Source organism: Barbatula barbatula (assembly GCF_947034865.1).
Source record: "Barbatula barbatula genome assembly, chromosome: 24".
NCBI classification, from domain to species: domain Eukaryota; kingdom Metazoa; phylum Chordata; class Actinopteri; order Cypriniformes; family Nemacheilidae; genus Barbatula; species Barbatula barbatula.
In genome coordinates this window covers 15530765-15545952 of record NC_136787.1, presented here as the reverse complement: position 1 = coordinate 15545952, position 15188 = coordinate 15530765, and the positions used below count along the sequence as shown (strand labels likewise).

The 15188-nt window shown below is 39.9% G+C and overlaps 1 protein-coding gene across 1 annotated transcript; it reads left to right on the top strand.

Moving 5' to 3' along the window:
* The first annotated feature begins 46 nt into the window (after positions 1-46).
* rsf1b.1 (remodeling and spacing factor 1b, tandem duplicate 1) lies at positions 47-12195 on the top strand. Its single transcript, XM_079448452.1, has 16 exons — positions 47-645; positions 1540-1631; positions 1729-1821; positions 2000-2205; positions 2401-2546; positions 2772-6181; positions 6324-6599; positions 6682-6786; positions 6866-6945; positions 7064-7118; positions 7248-7360; positions 7455-7522; positions 7594-7801; positions 7883-8112; positions 9052-9228; positions 9397-12195. Exons 1-16 carry the CDS (start codon positions 492-494, stop codon positions 9933-9935), a joined length of 5952 nt encoding a protein of 1983 aa, XP_079304578.1. The 5' UTR covers positions 47-491; the 3' UTR covers positions 9936-12195.
* The last annotated feature ends 2993 nt before the right edge of the window (positions 12196-15188 follow it).

Below are 15188 nucleotides of genomic sequence, written 5' to 3'. Positions count from 1 at the left end.
CCCTCACGAAGAGATTATATAAATTGATAACAATCAGGTGCCCTCTGCTGGTAACCCTTTAACGTGATCAAATGTACGACACTTCGGATGGCATTATTTTGAATGCATAATCTGATGTACACATACATATAGTTTAGTGAACTACAAAAAGTTTTCAATTGATCTGTACGATACTTTAATATATGGAAATAGTATCAGCATATCGTAAAAATTAGGGAGACTAAGCACCTGCACATCTACTGTTAATAGTCTGCATTTAACTCAAAAGCAGTTGTGAACAGGTCATTTTATTCTTTATATTCGCGGAATGTTTCACCTGCACATCGTGTCAATTAATTCATTCATTATTACTTTCTTTTTACATTTGGTGCGACTGCTGGTTTGTTTACATCGGTTTACCATCTGCCGCAAGGGCTTCTGGTCCATGTGTCTGCCATAGTCGCGGTGCATTGTGGGGAGGTTGTGGTCCTCCAGCAGCTCGGTTCGGGATAATGTCTGCCTCGGAGGCAGCGGACGTTTCTTCCACGGGTTTGTCCCCGAGCTTCGCCGTGATCTGCTCGTTTCTGGAGCGGTATGGACCTCTGCTGGACTTACCGGAGGTGTCGTTCCCGGTGCTCGAGCGCAGTCTGCAGGAGAGCAGCGCGGGTGAGCCTCTACTCCATTGTTGCTCTCAAGCCGATGTAGATGCGTTTACTCTTGGCTTTAACGGGCACTCAGTACTCCCGCTGCCAGTGACGGTATTTTTGTTGATTGATGTGTCTCTAGTGTACGGGTTTTGCCTGTGATTTTGCGGAACGAAAACGATATTCTGCTTTATGTGTACATCAGAGCGAAGAGAGACACACTGCTACTTCACCTGGGCTTATAAGTGACCTTTTGCATTAGGAAAATGTAAAATGTTTGCATATATAGATGTGTTTTTCGTGAAGAGAATTATATTTTTGTTAGTTTTTTGGTAAATAATAATTTGGCATGAATTGGTGCGATGTGGGTGGTGCGCATGCGCAGAACGTGTAAACTTCCTGCTCTCGCTGCTGGGAGGGAAAAATAACAATATGATATTCATTTGTCAGACTTTGGTGAGTGTAAACAAACACGTTTGTACGCTATATTTTTAAGTCACATTCATACAACGTTGTGTTAAGGATGGTAATTATGAAAACATTGTTTGAAAGTCACTTTATTTTATTTTACTATATTTACAACAGTAAAACTTTAGTATAGTAGTATTTTGTCAGAAGCTATAGTTATCATCGTAAATGTTCGTGTGGGTTGATAAACTGACCGACTGTCTCTGATATACATAGAAAATTAATCGAGTCATGTGGATAAACTTTGCCAGATAATAACAACAACGTTATATATGTTGCCTAATCTTTATGCAACCTGTTCAGTTATTTCAAAGGAAATCTAAGTTGCATTTGAGTAGTCATTCAATCAGCAACTTTACAAAAATTTACACGTATACAAACATGTGTCCGACTGTTGTGTACAAATTTGTGCATTCATTTTCCATTCATGTATTAATGTTGTTCACAGTTCCAAAGATCCTTGTCGACCTTCACGTGAAGTTACTGAGGAAAATCGGCAAGTCTGTATCTGCAGACAGATGGGAAAAGTATCTCACTAAAGTGAGTCAGTCACATCCAGCATCAAACATATAGGTTGACTTGTTCTGTTTTTTTGTTCTGTTCGGTTTAAATCTGATGTCTCTGCTTTTTGTTGTAGCTCTGTCAGGAGTTTAACGCCACTTGGGCATGGGAGTTGGAAAAGAAGGGTTATCGAGAGATGACAGTGGAATCTAAGACAGGCATACTGAAGGTATGACATTTGTCACATTGTTTACTACCCGGTTGATGGCACAACCCACTAGATTGCACTGGGTATGAATGTGAAAGCTGCATTTATGTATTTGTAAAATTCAAGGTGAAAGTGATGTCTATTTGTTTTCTATGTTTGTCAGTATTTTGTTAGTTAAACCTCTAATGCTTTTCAACAGTACTTGTGTGAATGTCAGTTTGATGACAATGTGAAGTTCAAGACTGCTATCAATGAAGAGGACCCAGATAAAATGCGTCTCCAGCCTATCGGCAGAGACAAAGATGGCCTCATGTACTGGTTTCAACTGGACCAAGACCACAATGTGAGGATCTATGTGGAAGAACAGGATGATCTGGATGAATCGTCCTGGAAGTGTATAGTGAGGTGTGGCTTTAACAATCTGTAATGGAATTAAATGCATTTTTTCAACACAAAGCAGTTTTTACTTCAGCACTCTTTTGTCGTGTGGAAGGGGGGGGTAATTTGTCAAAAATGAAGATACCAACAAGCAATAACAGACAAAAATGTTTTTTTGTTGCTTAAAATGCATAAAAACTAATTGTAATTTTCCAAATGCAGAAATAGAGATGACATGGCTCAGATTCTTGGGCTTCTGAAGACTCAGATTGATCCAGCGTTATTGGTGAAGAAAGATCAGGAGGAGGGGCCGTCCAGTAACAGTCTGACTCCAGATGATGAGGAGAACAAGAAGAGGGAGGGTGAAGGTATGGTAGATATATAGGCAATATATTTGAATATACAAAATGTCCCTGACTTTCAAAATGGATTCAGATCTACTATGTATTTTCTGTTTATTCCCTTACTTTGTACAAAAACGTAATGATAATCTGAAATGGCAAACAAAATAATTATGTAAAAACTAAACCTGGAACACTTGATTCACAAGTTAAAAAGTGGGATTTAACTGTGTGTGTTTTGGCTTCCTGCAGAAATCAAGGATGAGGAAACAAAAGACGTAACGTGTCCTGATCCATCAGAAAATAAGGAAAACATATCGAATAAAAATGAGGTGAAGCAAGAGGTCACACAGGCCACGGAGGCTTCATCAGGAAAGGCCACTAACGTGAAGGAAGAGATGCAGAAACATTCAGAGACGCCAAATGGCACTGCCGTTATTTCTGGACAGATTAAAGAAGAGCCACTGGATGAGGAGCCGAAAGTCAAAGACCCATCAACAACTTCACAGAATGCAGAACAAACGGAGGAGATGAAGAGAAAAACTGCAGAAGAAACTCAGAGAGCCCTAAAAAGTGACCATCAAGCTAAAATTCCCTTAAAAAAGCGAGAGATGAAACTAAGTGAAGACTTTGACTGCAGCACCATGCGAAATATACCTGTCGCTCCTGTGAAGGAATCACAGATGCGCAATGATGAAAGCAGATTAGGTGCCGAGAAGATCAATGGCCATGTTCCCCACCCGAAAGAAAAAGGGAGCGAAACGCATAAAGGGTCAGAAAATCTTCAGAAGGAAACGACAGAGAAGAATTCTGAAAATCTGCTTTGTGAATCCAAAAAAGAGAACAAGAAAGATCTGATGGAGGAAAAGATGGACACGAGTGAAAACAGATTGTGTTCTGAGGAACAGATGGAAGTGGAGAAACCTGAGGAATCATGTCCCTCTGTTATAGAGGAAAAGACAGAAAAATCAGAAGCTTCTCATGCAAAGATCCATGTTGAACAAGAAACATCAGCAGTTACTGAGCCATCAGAAAAGACAGATAGTGTTGAATTTATAACTGAAAATAAATACATTCCCATTAGGAAAAGTGCAGGGGATTTGGATGCTTCCGAAATTGCAATAGAAAAGGAAAAGAACGATTTCTCAAAAGGAGAACCACAGAAAGATTTGACACAAGAATCAAAGAAAGATATATCACAAGAAGAGCCCAACAAAGATCTCCCACAAGAAGAAGAGCACAATAAATATATCCCACAAGAAGAGCCCAAGACAGATCTCCAACAAGAAGGGCCCAAGAAAGATCTCCCAGAAGAAGGGCCCAAGAAAGATCTCCCACAAGAAGGGCCCAAGAAAGATCTCCCACAAGAAGGGCCCAAGAAAGATCTCCCACAAGAAGGGCCCAAGAAAGATCTCCCACAAGAAGGGCCCAAGAAAGATCTCCCACAAGAAGGGCCCAAGAAAGATCTCCCACAAGAAGGGCCCAAGAAAGATCTCCAACAAGAAGGCCCCAAGAAAGATCTCCAACAAGAAGGGCCCAAGAAAGATCTCCCACAAGAAGGGCCCAAGAAAGATCTCCCACAAGAAGGGCCCAAGAAAGATCTCCAACAAGAAGGGCCCAAGAAAGATCTCCCACAAGAAGGGCCCAAGAAACATCTCCAACAAGAAGGCCCCAAGAAAGATCTCCAACAAGAAGGGCCCAAGAAAGATCTCCCACAAGAAGGGCCCAAGAAAGATCTCCCACAAGAAGGGCCCAAGAAAGATCTCCAACAAGAAGGCCCCAAGAAAGATCTCCAACAAGAAGGGCCCAAGAAAGATCTCCAACAAGAAGGGCCCAAGAAAGGTCTCCAACAAGACGGGCCCACGAAAGATCTCCCACAAGTAGGGCCCAAGGAAGACCTCTCACTAGAAGGGCCCAAGGAAGATCTCCCACAAGAAGGGCCCAAGGAAGACCTCCCACAAGAAGGGCCCAGGAAAGACCTCCCACAAGAAGGGCCCAAGAAAGACCTCCCACAAGAAGGGCCCAAGAAAGACCTCCCACAAGAAGGGCCCAAGAAAGATCTCCAACAAGAAGGGCCCAAGAAAGACCTCCCACAAGAGGAGGCCAAGAAAGATCTCCCACAAGAAGGGCCCAGGAAAGACCTCCCACAAGAAGGGCCCAAGAAAGACCTCCCACAAGAAGGGCCCAAGAAAGACCTCCCACAAGAAGGGCCCAAGAAAGACCTCCCACAAGAAGGGCCCAAGAAAGACCTCCCACAAGAAGGGCCCAAGAAAGACCTCCCACAAGAAGGGCCCAGGAAAGACCTCCCACAAGAGGAGGCCAAGAAAGATCTCCAACAAGAGGAGGCCAAGAAAGATCTTCTACAAGACAAAGCCAAGAAAGATCTCTTACAAGAGGAGGCCAAAAAAGACCTTTCAGAGGAAGAGCCCAAGAAACATCTTCCACTAAAAGAAACCAAGATAGATCTCCAACAAGAAGAGCCTGATCTTTCAGAAGAAAGTCCAAAACCTTCCAATGACACCAATAAAGATCCGTTAGAACAAACAACAACTGTCTCCAAAGAGTCTGTACAGTCTTCCACTGCAATGGAGACCGAACAGTTCCAGCCTTGTAAAACAGAGAATACCTCAACCCATGAGAAAATAAAAACACGTTTTCGCATAGAAGAGCCACCAAACCCATCAAATGAGAGTCAAGTGAAATGCAATCCAGAAGAAAAAAAACCTCACCATAGCACAACTGAAAAAGAGTCTGAGCCTGAAACAGCTACTGTTGTCTCAAACTCTGAACTTCTGTCTGAAGGAGACAAGCTGTCAACTGATGTTCCCTGCAAACTTTCTGAAGACCTTCAAGACAAAACAGGTGAGCAGTCCGCCTACCCTAAATTGTCTTCTGCTGAGGTTGAAAATTCATCTGTTTCTGATTCAACCAACAAGAAAATCACAGAAAAAATGACATGTGAGGAAACATGTGATACAGCTGTGACAGAAGAAGAAACATCTAAAACTATGAAAGATAAAGGTGAGGACGATTTAGGTGAAGTCAATGAAGAGGCAAATAGAGCTAAAGAGTCAAAAGCTGAAGGAAACAGTTCTGAGAAACATGCATATTCAAAGAATCGGTACACCGATCCCCCGATGGTTGCCAGTTCAGAGATCTCTAAACCTGATGACATGCAGGGATCTGAGACCAAAACAGAAGAGAAAAAGGAATCGGATGTTCCTCTAGATAATAAAACAGTCCCAAACAAACAATGCAAGGACGACAAAACCAGAGCTTTAACAGAAGAATCAAAAATAAGTGATGTTCACGATGAGGTTAAACCAGGAGAGGAACAAGAGAAGAGTAATCTGTCTTCACAAACGCAACAAAGCAAAGGACGTAAGAAAACCAAGATCCCAACTCACAGACGAAAAGTGGAACTCCAGAGAGAGGAAGCGAGGGCGGATTCAGAGTCGGAGACTACAGACGGCAGATGCTTGAGGAGATCTCCGAGGATATGTAGACCTACAGCTAAGCTGGTGGAGATCCAAGATAGTAGGGCAGAGAGGAAGCAGGCAACTCCGTCATCGGACAAGGATAAAGAGGAAGATGAGGAAGAGGAGGAACCTGTGCAGAAGAAACCGAGGAAAGTGGAGACAGATGGCCAAACAAAACCAAAGGTACTTAAAACTTTATTGACTGTCTAAAGCAGACTTCTTTGACATTTATACAACACAATTTTAACTCAGTTTTCACATAATTTTTTAAATATTTGATATAAAGCAAATTTAATTAAAAGCCCTTCACAATGTGACCCATCAGGGTGGGAGGCGCCGAAGACGGACACAATGGTCTCGCATGAGGCGTAAAAAGAAAGGTTCGGACGACGATGATGACACCGTCGAGGAGAGTGAAAGCGAGGAAGAAGAGACTGAGGAGGATGACAGCGATGAAGATTACAAGGTGGAAAAGACCATGAAGAGAAGGAGGAACCGAAACCGAGAGCGGCGCAGCTCCGACTCGTCTACCTCCTCATCAGAGAATGAACCCAATGATGACCCCTGCAAACACTGTGGCCTTCCCAATCATCCCGAACTGGTGCGTCTGCGAGCCGCAAAACACCTTAAATTTAGTCTCAAAGTTGCCAGTGTGTCTGATTTCTCCGTTCTTGTTTTGGTAGATACTCCTGTGTGATTCCTGTGACAGCGGCTACCATACTGCCTGCCTGCGACCTCCTCTTATGATCATTCCAGACGGGGAATGGTTCTGTCCCCCCTGCCAGCATGTAAGTGAATGCAGACAGGATATTTGTGGGTCTTGAGTTTTGGGTAGTCAGGTGGTGATGTCATCTATATGTTTTGCAGAAGCAGCTTTGTGACAGGCTTGAAGAACAGTTACAGAACTTGGATGCCGCTTTGAAAAAGAAAGAACGTTCAGAGCGAAGGTGAATAAAGAAATTATGACTTTGGAAAACAACATTTCATGCAGCAGTTCCATTGCCACTCACATTTCAGCTGTTTAGTAAAGAAATTACATTTGTTAAATGGTGTCGTTTTTTACAGGAAAGAGCGGCTTGTGTACGTTGGCATTAGCATGGAGAACATCATAACACCCACTGTAAGTGCTTAGTTACCAAGATGGTAATGAATATTTACAATATTTGTCTTAATTGTATACATATATATTCTATATGTTACAATGTTTAACAGGAATCAACAACTATATAAAATTTTTTTTTTATTTAAGGTGGAGGAAGAAAAAGAGGTGGATATAGTGAAAGAGAAAGAGAAAAAGGAAGTAAAAAGGAGCAAAAGTTGGGGGCGAAGGTCAACCAGGGCCAAAAAATCCATAAGCTACAGGTACATCATCTCCCATAAATATTTACAACCATTTCTCATTTTTTCTTATCTTAAATATTTACAATATTTTCTTTATCTGCATTTGCTGTTTCAGGTTTGATGAATTTGATGAAGCAATCGAAGAAGCTATTGAGGAAGACATCAAAGAAGCTGAGGGAGGAGGTACATGAGCATTTTCTTCAATTAAATTTCTTTGTCCATGCACATTGCTCAAGTGTGATGTTTTTAAACAGGAGCCGGACGGGGGAAGGACATGGCAAACATCACCGGCCACAGAGGAAAAGACATATCCACCATCCTGCAGGAGGGGAAGGAGAATGGCCGGCCGCGGCGACCCAGTGTAAATCAGAAGAGAAAGAAACGACGGCGTCTCAACGATCTGGACAGCGATAGCACAGTGGACGAAGAGGAGAGTGAGGACGAGTTCCGTCTTAGTGACAGGTAACATTAAAACATTTCAATCACCATTGTTTGTTTGTTTTTTGTGAGAGTCACAAGCTAAATTCTCAGACTGGTCCACAGTTCGGAGGAAGAATTTGTGGTGTCCAATAATGATGCAGAGAGCGATGCAGAAGTTCAGTCCATAGAAGACAGCGAGTTTGGGAGTGACGGTGACAACCCACGGATACGACCTTCAAAAAGACAGGCCAGCCGGGGTCAAAGGAGACTGCCGCCACGCAGGAAACGCAGACCCAGAGGATACTCCGATGATGAGGAGCTGGAAACTGATGAAGAGGAAGAGGAAGAAATTGGTGAGACTTTCACTTGCATTTATCTGATGTCGTTGTGTAATAACAGGATTAGTGCAATAGAACTTGCATAGTTCTATTTATCACATAAAAGTAATTTTTTAAATTATTTAAAATACATGTAGAAATATTCCTGTTGAATTGCTTAAAAGTAAATATGAACTTATTTTCTTTGCTGTATTTGAGGTCTGAAAAAATATTGAGCACCTTTTCTGTTCTTTTGACCTGTTTCTCCCGTTCATTTTCTGTGCAAATAGAAACAACATTTTTATTTGAAATCTGGGAGAAATATTCTTAGTAGTTCACAGAATGAATCAAAAAAGAAAATTTTACCTAAATATGAATAACCAATTCAAATCAATATTACTACTTAGTAGGGGTATCACTGTAGCATTCGAAGAGCAAAGCCCTTGGAGTTTAGACTTAGGAGTAAAAATGGCATTTGTGTCCCATTATGTAGACATTTGGAATGCACTTGGCAAAGGGAGTGACATAATTTCCACATTATCTTCAGCTGGCATGTTCCCGGTACAAAGCAGCATGGTGTCCGTCAGCAGATATTGCTGTTTTTTTATTAAAAATAATGAGGAAATTACGTCGCTCCCTTCTCCAAGTGCATTCCAAACGTCTACATAATGGGACGCAAATGCCCTGATCACTGCCCAAGTTTAAACTCTGCCCTTCGAAGGGAGTAGGGATAGGAATGATGGCTATATTTGGAATGTTATCCGTGACGGTTCAGTACGAAGACACGTACCGTTACACCCCTACTACTTAGTACATTTTAAATATATATATATATATATATATATAATAAAAAACACAAAATTGCTTTAGAAATTGCAAATAAGCCTTTTTTCCCCAACCTTTTTCACAGCATGTTTTGATGATTCATGTTTGATGCTGATTTCCCATATGCTGATGGTGTGTGATTGTGTGCAGTGACGGAAGGCTCTAGTGAATTCAGTGACAGTGATCTGGATGTTCGCTGCCGCCGGTCCCACAGAAGCCGTAAACAGCAGGTAAATTACTGTGAAAGTTCAGATTCCGACGCCTCGCAGGGGAACACCAAGAAAGACATAAAGAAGCGCAGACGCCTTTCCAGCTCTGACAGTGAAGGTCAGTACCATTAACAAATAATTTGCATCATTTATTTGTGGCTTTTACAGATTGAAAAGCTGCTAAAATAAGATTATGAAAGGAATGTCTTTTGACTTGCAACGAAATAGCAGCGCACAAAAATTATTCTGACTAATTTGACTTGTCTTTTTCCTTATGTTCTCACAGTTAGTTTCCAGTCTGGGGACTCTGATGAAGGAGAGAGGAAGCCCAAGAAAAGAAGAGAAGACTCATCCGAGGAAGAATCCAGAAAACGCAGACGTCTGTCCCTCAAACGCCGGAGGGAGTCGGAAGATGATGATGATGATGATGACGACGACGACGATTCAGACGAATCTGAGGAAGAGGACCGTCCTATACGCAAGCGCGTGAACCGCATCGATTCCGATGACAGCGAGAGTGAGGAGGAGGTGAAGAAGAGCCCGACAGAGAAAGACACAGAGGAGACCGTTGGCAAAGAGCCCAGTCCACTGGACTACAACTTGGTGGAGCTTCCTTCCACGAATGGACAGAGCCCAATGAAGGGTTTAGATGGTCTCATTTCACGACCTGGAGCTGGTCCGCTGCCTAAAAACAGCAATGCCCCTTCAGCTGTATCCATGGCGGCAAATGGCCTGGAGATGCCCCCCCAGCAGGAGGAAGATGAGGATGACCTTTTGGGCGTTACAGACCTCGTAGACTATGTCTGCAACAGTGAACAGTTGTAAGACCTTGCATTCTTTCTTTTTTTAAACCTTCATTCTACCCGTTCACTGTCAGTATCATCCATATTGTATGATCTTGACCTTACTCTCGGATCCCGAACCGTACACGATCCCCGTTTAATGTGCCAGCAGACGAGACCAGGGACTGAACGCTGCAGAGGTCTTGGATTCTGCCCTCAGCGGCACATTATAGCTGTAAATATTTTATTGAGCAAAAGTATCAAGGAAAGGAGAAATTCTTTCCGAGAGACTCCCCTGAGATATTCCTTTTCAGTATCTTTTTCCTTCTTTGGTAAGAGGGATGTGTCTCAGATACAAAACCCTCTCTGGAAACAACCTCCAAAACCTCTTTTTACACTAACCACATAGCCATGCTCATTAATAAATCAGACGTCTGACGTAGAGACTTTGGATTCATATGAGTTTTCACATTTTTGCACATTTCAGAAAGAAGTAAAAGAGTTTGGACCCAAAGTGGGTGGACTTAGTATGCTGGAAGAGGGCGGGGCTAATGTGGATGTCCAACAGACGAAATAAGCCAAGCCGCAAGTTTCAATCATTGTTTGATATATGGACAAAAATGCAAATATCTTTTGTTTCACTCTGAGGCTCTTTTTTTAACTTTCATCTTATAATCTGATTGGAGTGGAAATCAAATTTCTACCGATTGGTTTTATATCGGTGGGAAGGGTTTTTATTAAGTGATGTCATTATAAGCTTTGTTTTGTTATACTATTTATTATTACTACAATTGTCATTTGTATCTGAGGTTATTATTGCTTGGTCAGACAGCTGCTTCCATCATTAAAGCAAAAAATCTCTAGTGCAAAGCTCATTTTCTAATTCGATTATTCACCTTTACTCCCATGAATTATGTAATTCTGATTTTTTTTAGTTTTTTTAGCATATCCCCAGTTTTTTGTTTAAACACTATTCAATCAGGCAGCTTGTTGATGCTTCAAATGCCAAAACTTTCACTTACAATATTTTACCACTCTGATGTGCTGTTTGTTTTTATGAGCGATTCCTCCCTTCGAGAAGTTTAGGGTTGTTCATCTCATGACGATCAAAGGGATTCATCTTTTTTCACCTGTCCTGTTTGTCTTTTTCAGTGCACTATATTAAACCATGTTTTTGTATAAATATAACTATTGAAATGTTCAGCTTTTTTAAAATAAGTTCTAGTTATGTGTTGACAATGTTTTTTCGTCACTTTATAAAGCAATACATTTTTCCTAAAGATACACGAAAGAGATTCATCATGTTCTGGTTCACAATACTGAATCATCTATTTTTAAGGACGGTTATCTGGTTTTCAGCCCCTCTACTGCAGGCACACTGAAATCTGAAAACACATACGAGAAACTTGGTATAATCTTGCATTATCCTTGTGTGTATATCTGTAGTTTTCTGCTGTAATATAGTAGAAGCATTTTTAAATCATTGAAACTACACATGGCAGTCCTTTATGATTGCAGCTGTTTATAATTTGTTTTGTTGGTACTTTTGTACCCGTCCAAAGTGAGTTAGGGCATGTCTTACTGTTGGTTTCATCAATACATTGAGTTGTTGTTCTTGCTTTTAATGTTTTCAGTCCTGTCCCGTTTTCCACTGATTGCTAAAACATTTCCAAGAGCATCTGATGTAAACCCCAAGAAACAGTGTAATTGTTTTTATGTCAGCGATCGACAAAAGCTATGTAAAAATTGTCTTGTAAAATAATGTTTATCCTTGGCATGCACATACGTTCTAGTTTGATTTATTTCATGTTGCAGGATTCGAGATTAGATGATACGGAATCTGAGTTCTCTCAAATTTAGTGCCACATTTTTACACATTAAGATCAGAATGCCAGTTCGACTGTAAATACAAACTTAAAACTCGAGAGCACCGTTAGGTACTAGGCCACATCTCCTGATGTGTTTTATCAGTATTGGGCCAATGCTTATGATAAAGAGAAGAGAAAAACAAAGGTACAGACACTGATTTAAAGCTGTGGCACAGCTTTCATCATGATATATGCTTTATATTTGTATTTCACAATCCGATGAGGTTTAATAATGGAATTCAGCCCCAGTGTTTTCAGAAATATGGCTCATGTAGATTGACAGCGGATGGACAGATGCCATCTGGTTCTAGCTTTTAGAGGTGTCCTTTGTGTTTGTCTGTTCCTCTTTTGGACGTTTTTGTTAACTGTATTGTAATTTCTTTCATATGGTTTACAATCTTGTACATTTGTCATAATAAAATATGAAATCAAATCAAACCTGGGCATCGACAGTGTAATGTTTACAGACCTGTAGACATAGAGTCTTGAAAGATAATAGACCCTTAATTCCAAGAACCATGGACAATGTAAACCAAGCCAGATAATTATTCACAATACACAACTATATTCATAATAGAAGAAAGTGAGTAGATATTTTATGTTGCTTTCGGATTACATGAGATAAACGTTGAATTAAAAATATTCAGTTTTTCTTCATTTTGGTATTAGAAAACGCTCAATGTCACAAATCCCACGTTAATTTAGTTGCAATTCATGTGTGACCGCATGGTGGCAGTTGCGTCCAATTTAAAAAGTATTTTCAATATCACCCAATACTATAAAAAATGGATAAAAATTATGTTTTAGTGTAAAGATTTAGATTTATAATAAAAACAGTTGCATGAGAAGCGATTTGCCCTGCTCGTTTCGTGTTTTTTCAGTGGGTTGACCTCCTCAAAAAAACAATTCCGCATTTCTTTCGATTTACGAGGTATAGTAGACTAGTAACTGCTGGTATATTTTTCCAGTCTAGCTAAAATAGGCTACTTGCCTAATCCCCAACAAGGCGAATGTGATGTGTTTTTCTCCAATCGCGTTTATTTTCTTTTGTAAGTTTCTGGCATTGAAACTCTGTGCGGGAATTCCTGTAAGTGTGAGTCGCTCTTTAACTTTAACCATCTGATCCCGCGCTGTATGGAAGAGAGTGGCATCATCACTATGGCAACAGCAACATTTGAAACATTGTCACATTTCTTGAATCTTCATTTTGATTCAGCGCGGTTTTTTCCCCGGTTATCGTATATAACTTTTATTATCAGACGTGCTAACTTGGAGACCAGCTGTGAAAGAGGATTTACTCATTGCAGCTGCAGTCTGAGCTGAATACTAATGCTGTTTCTCTGCATGTTAACAGTGCTCACATATTCAACTTTTGAGTTTGTACAAGAACGAGAGTTAGGAACAGAACAGGGGGTGTTGGGAGGGAAAGATATATAATGCCATGGGTGAGAACCCTCTGAATTTGGCCCCTCAAAAAAGCTCATCTGTATTCGGTTAAAAAAAAAGACTTGAAAATTAAATGTAAATGAGCCTTTTTATTTCGTATTTATGTTGGTTTCTACTGAAGATAAGTAGCTCAGTTGTTCATTGTGAGAACTCGATCCAGTGTGTAGCAGAAAATTGACAGTTCATGTTGTCAAATTGTGTTTTTTTTTTCATTGGCATTCATCATTCAGTCAAAAATATCTCTCCACTTTCACTTCATCTATTCTAACCACTGCTTCACCGAATGCCCTTAAGGAAAATCCCAAATGCCATCCTTTCAGACTTTCAGAGATCTTTTATACGGTGTTGTGAATAGAGTTATGGGGGAGCAATTGCTCATGGGTCACAGTGAGGTCATTGTGAGGTCATGTGAAGTGGGAAATGTCCACTCAGATCGACTACTGCAACGATTACAGGTGTGTGAAATTTCCATGACCATTTTAAATGACACAAGGGTTCCATGGAAAGAAATACAATTTATAGAGACATTTCTAACGGGTTACAAATTAAAATAATGCAAACGAAATGCTTGATAATCTTAATCTGGATAGATTGATAGGAGATTTAAATCTAAAAGGTCTAGAACAAAGTTTGGACCTATTTCTTTTATTAATAATAAGTTAATATTTTCTTGTTTTGCTGATGTACATATGCAACATCTGTATAGGCAAATCCTCATTAATAGAAAAAATAAAAAAATTAAAACTGTGCCAGATTAGGTACTTTATCCCTAACGTCTGACAACATTTTGGACCTATATGTGCTACCCATCTTTGCAACCTCCCCTCTATTGTTCATTTATTTTAAAACATTACTGTAAGATTATTTCTGAGAATATTTTAATTTACATTGTTATTTTCTTTAAATTAAAGATGACGCTGCTGAGATTTCCATTATGCCAGGCACAGTGTTAAAGATGTTTTTAAAATCTTTGTTTAAATTTCTAACACATGATCACACTCTTTAAGAAAGTGTTTTGCATAAAAAAAACTAATTAATAAAGACACAGTGACACATTTTGATCTTCCTGCCTCCATATTGATAATGTCGTGTTTTTTTTAAGTCTATGATGTTTTGTGAGGGCAAAGAGCCTCTTTACACAAAGCAGAATCCCTGTGGACGCAGTGAATGAACAGAATTTCTGCTAATGGGTTGAATGGTTGCTGGGTGATAAACCATTGATGCGGCCAGACACTCTGAGTCTGCTCATCGCAGTGGATTTTTCTAAAAGCCCCTTGAATCTCACTGACATTCAGCCAGCTCAGCACTGCTGGAAAACCTTTACTCTGTGATACTGACACATATTATATATATATATGTATACACTGTAAAGAATTTCTGTAGACATTACAGTATAACTTACTGTAGGTTTAAATTTATGTAATTTACTGGCAACAGTTTGTTCAAAGATAAATGATCATTAAACACTAGCAAGTCTTTATCCTTTAAAAAAATTAAATAATGATTTGCATGAGGCTGTCATTTGATCTGTTTTTTTTATAACATTAAAGACTTTGAACAAATTGTTGCCGATATATATAAATATAAATATGTCTACTAGCTGAATACGGCAAAAATGTTCACAGAGTATATATGCAGACCCGTAGGCTAATTTAGATTTAATTAAATATATAGTATTGATGGAGTAATGTGATTTTGGTATCTTTAAGAAAACTGTGCATTAACTGTGCTTTGAATGACTTATTATTGCACAAATTATTATAAATTCACGGCAATACACGTAGACCTGGTTGCTCTATGTTCTGCTCCATCCAAACCCTCAGAATCAACAAGTGCTGGAATCCTAGTACACTCTCACAACTGCCCTGCTTTCCTAAAATCCACAAATCTTCAAATGTGCTCCCTCAAAACTGTAAGCAGAAAGGCTGAAAGCTTCTTTTGTATTTCATCTCTTTTGTCTGCTGGGGGAGATATCAAAGGGG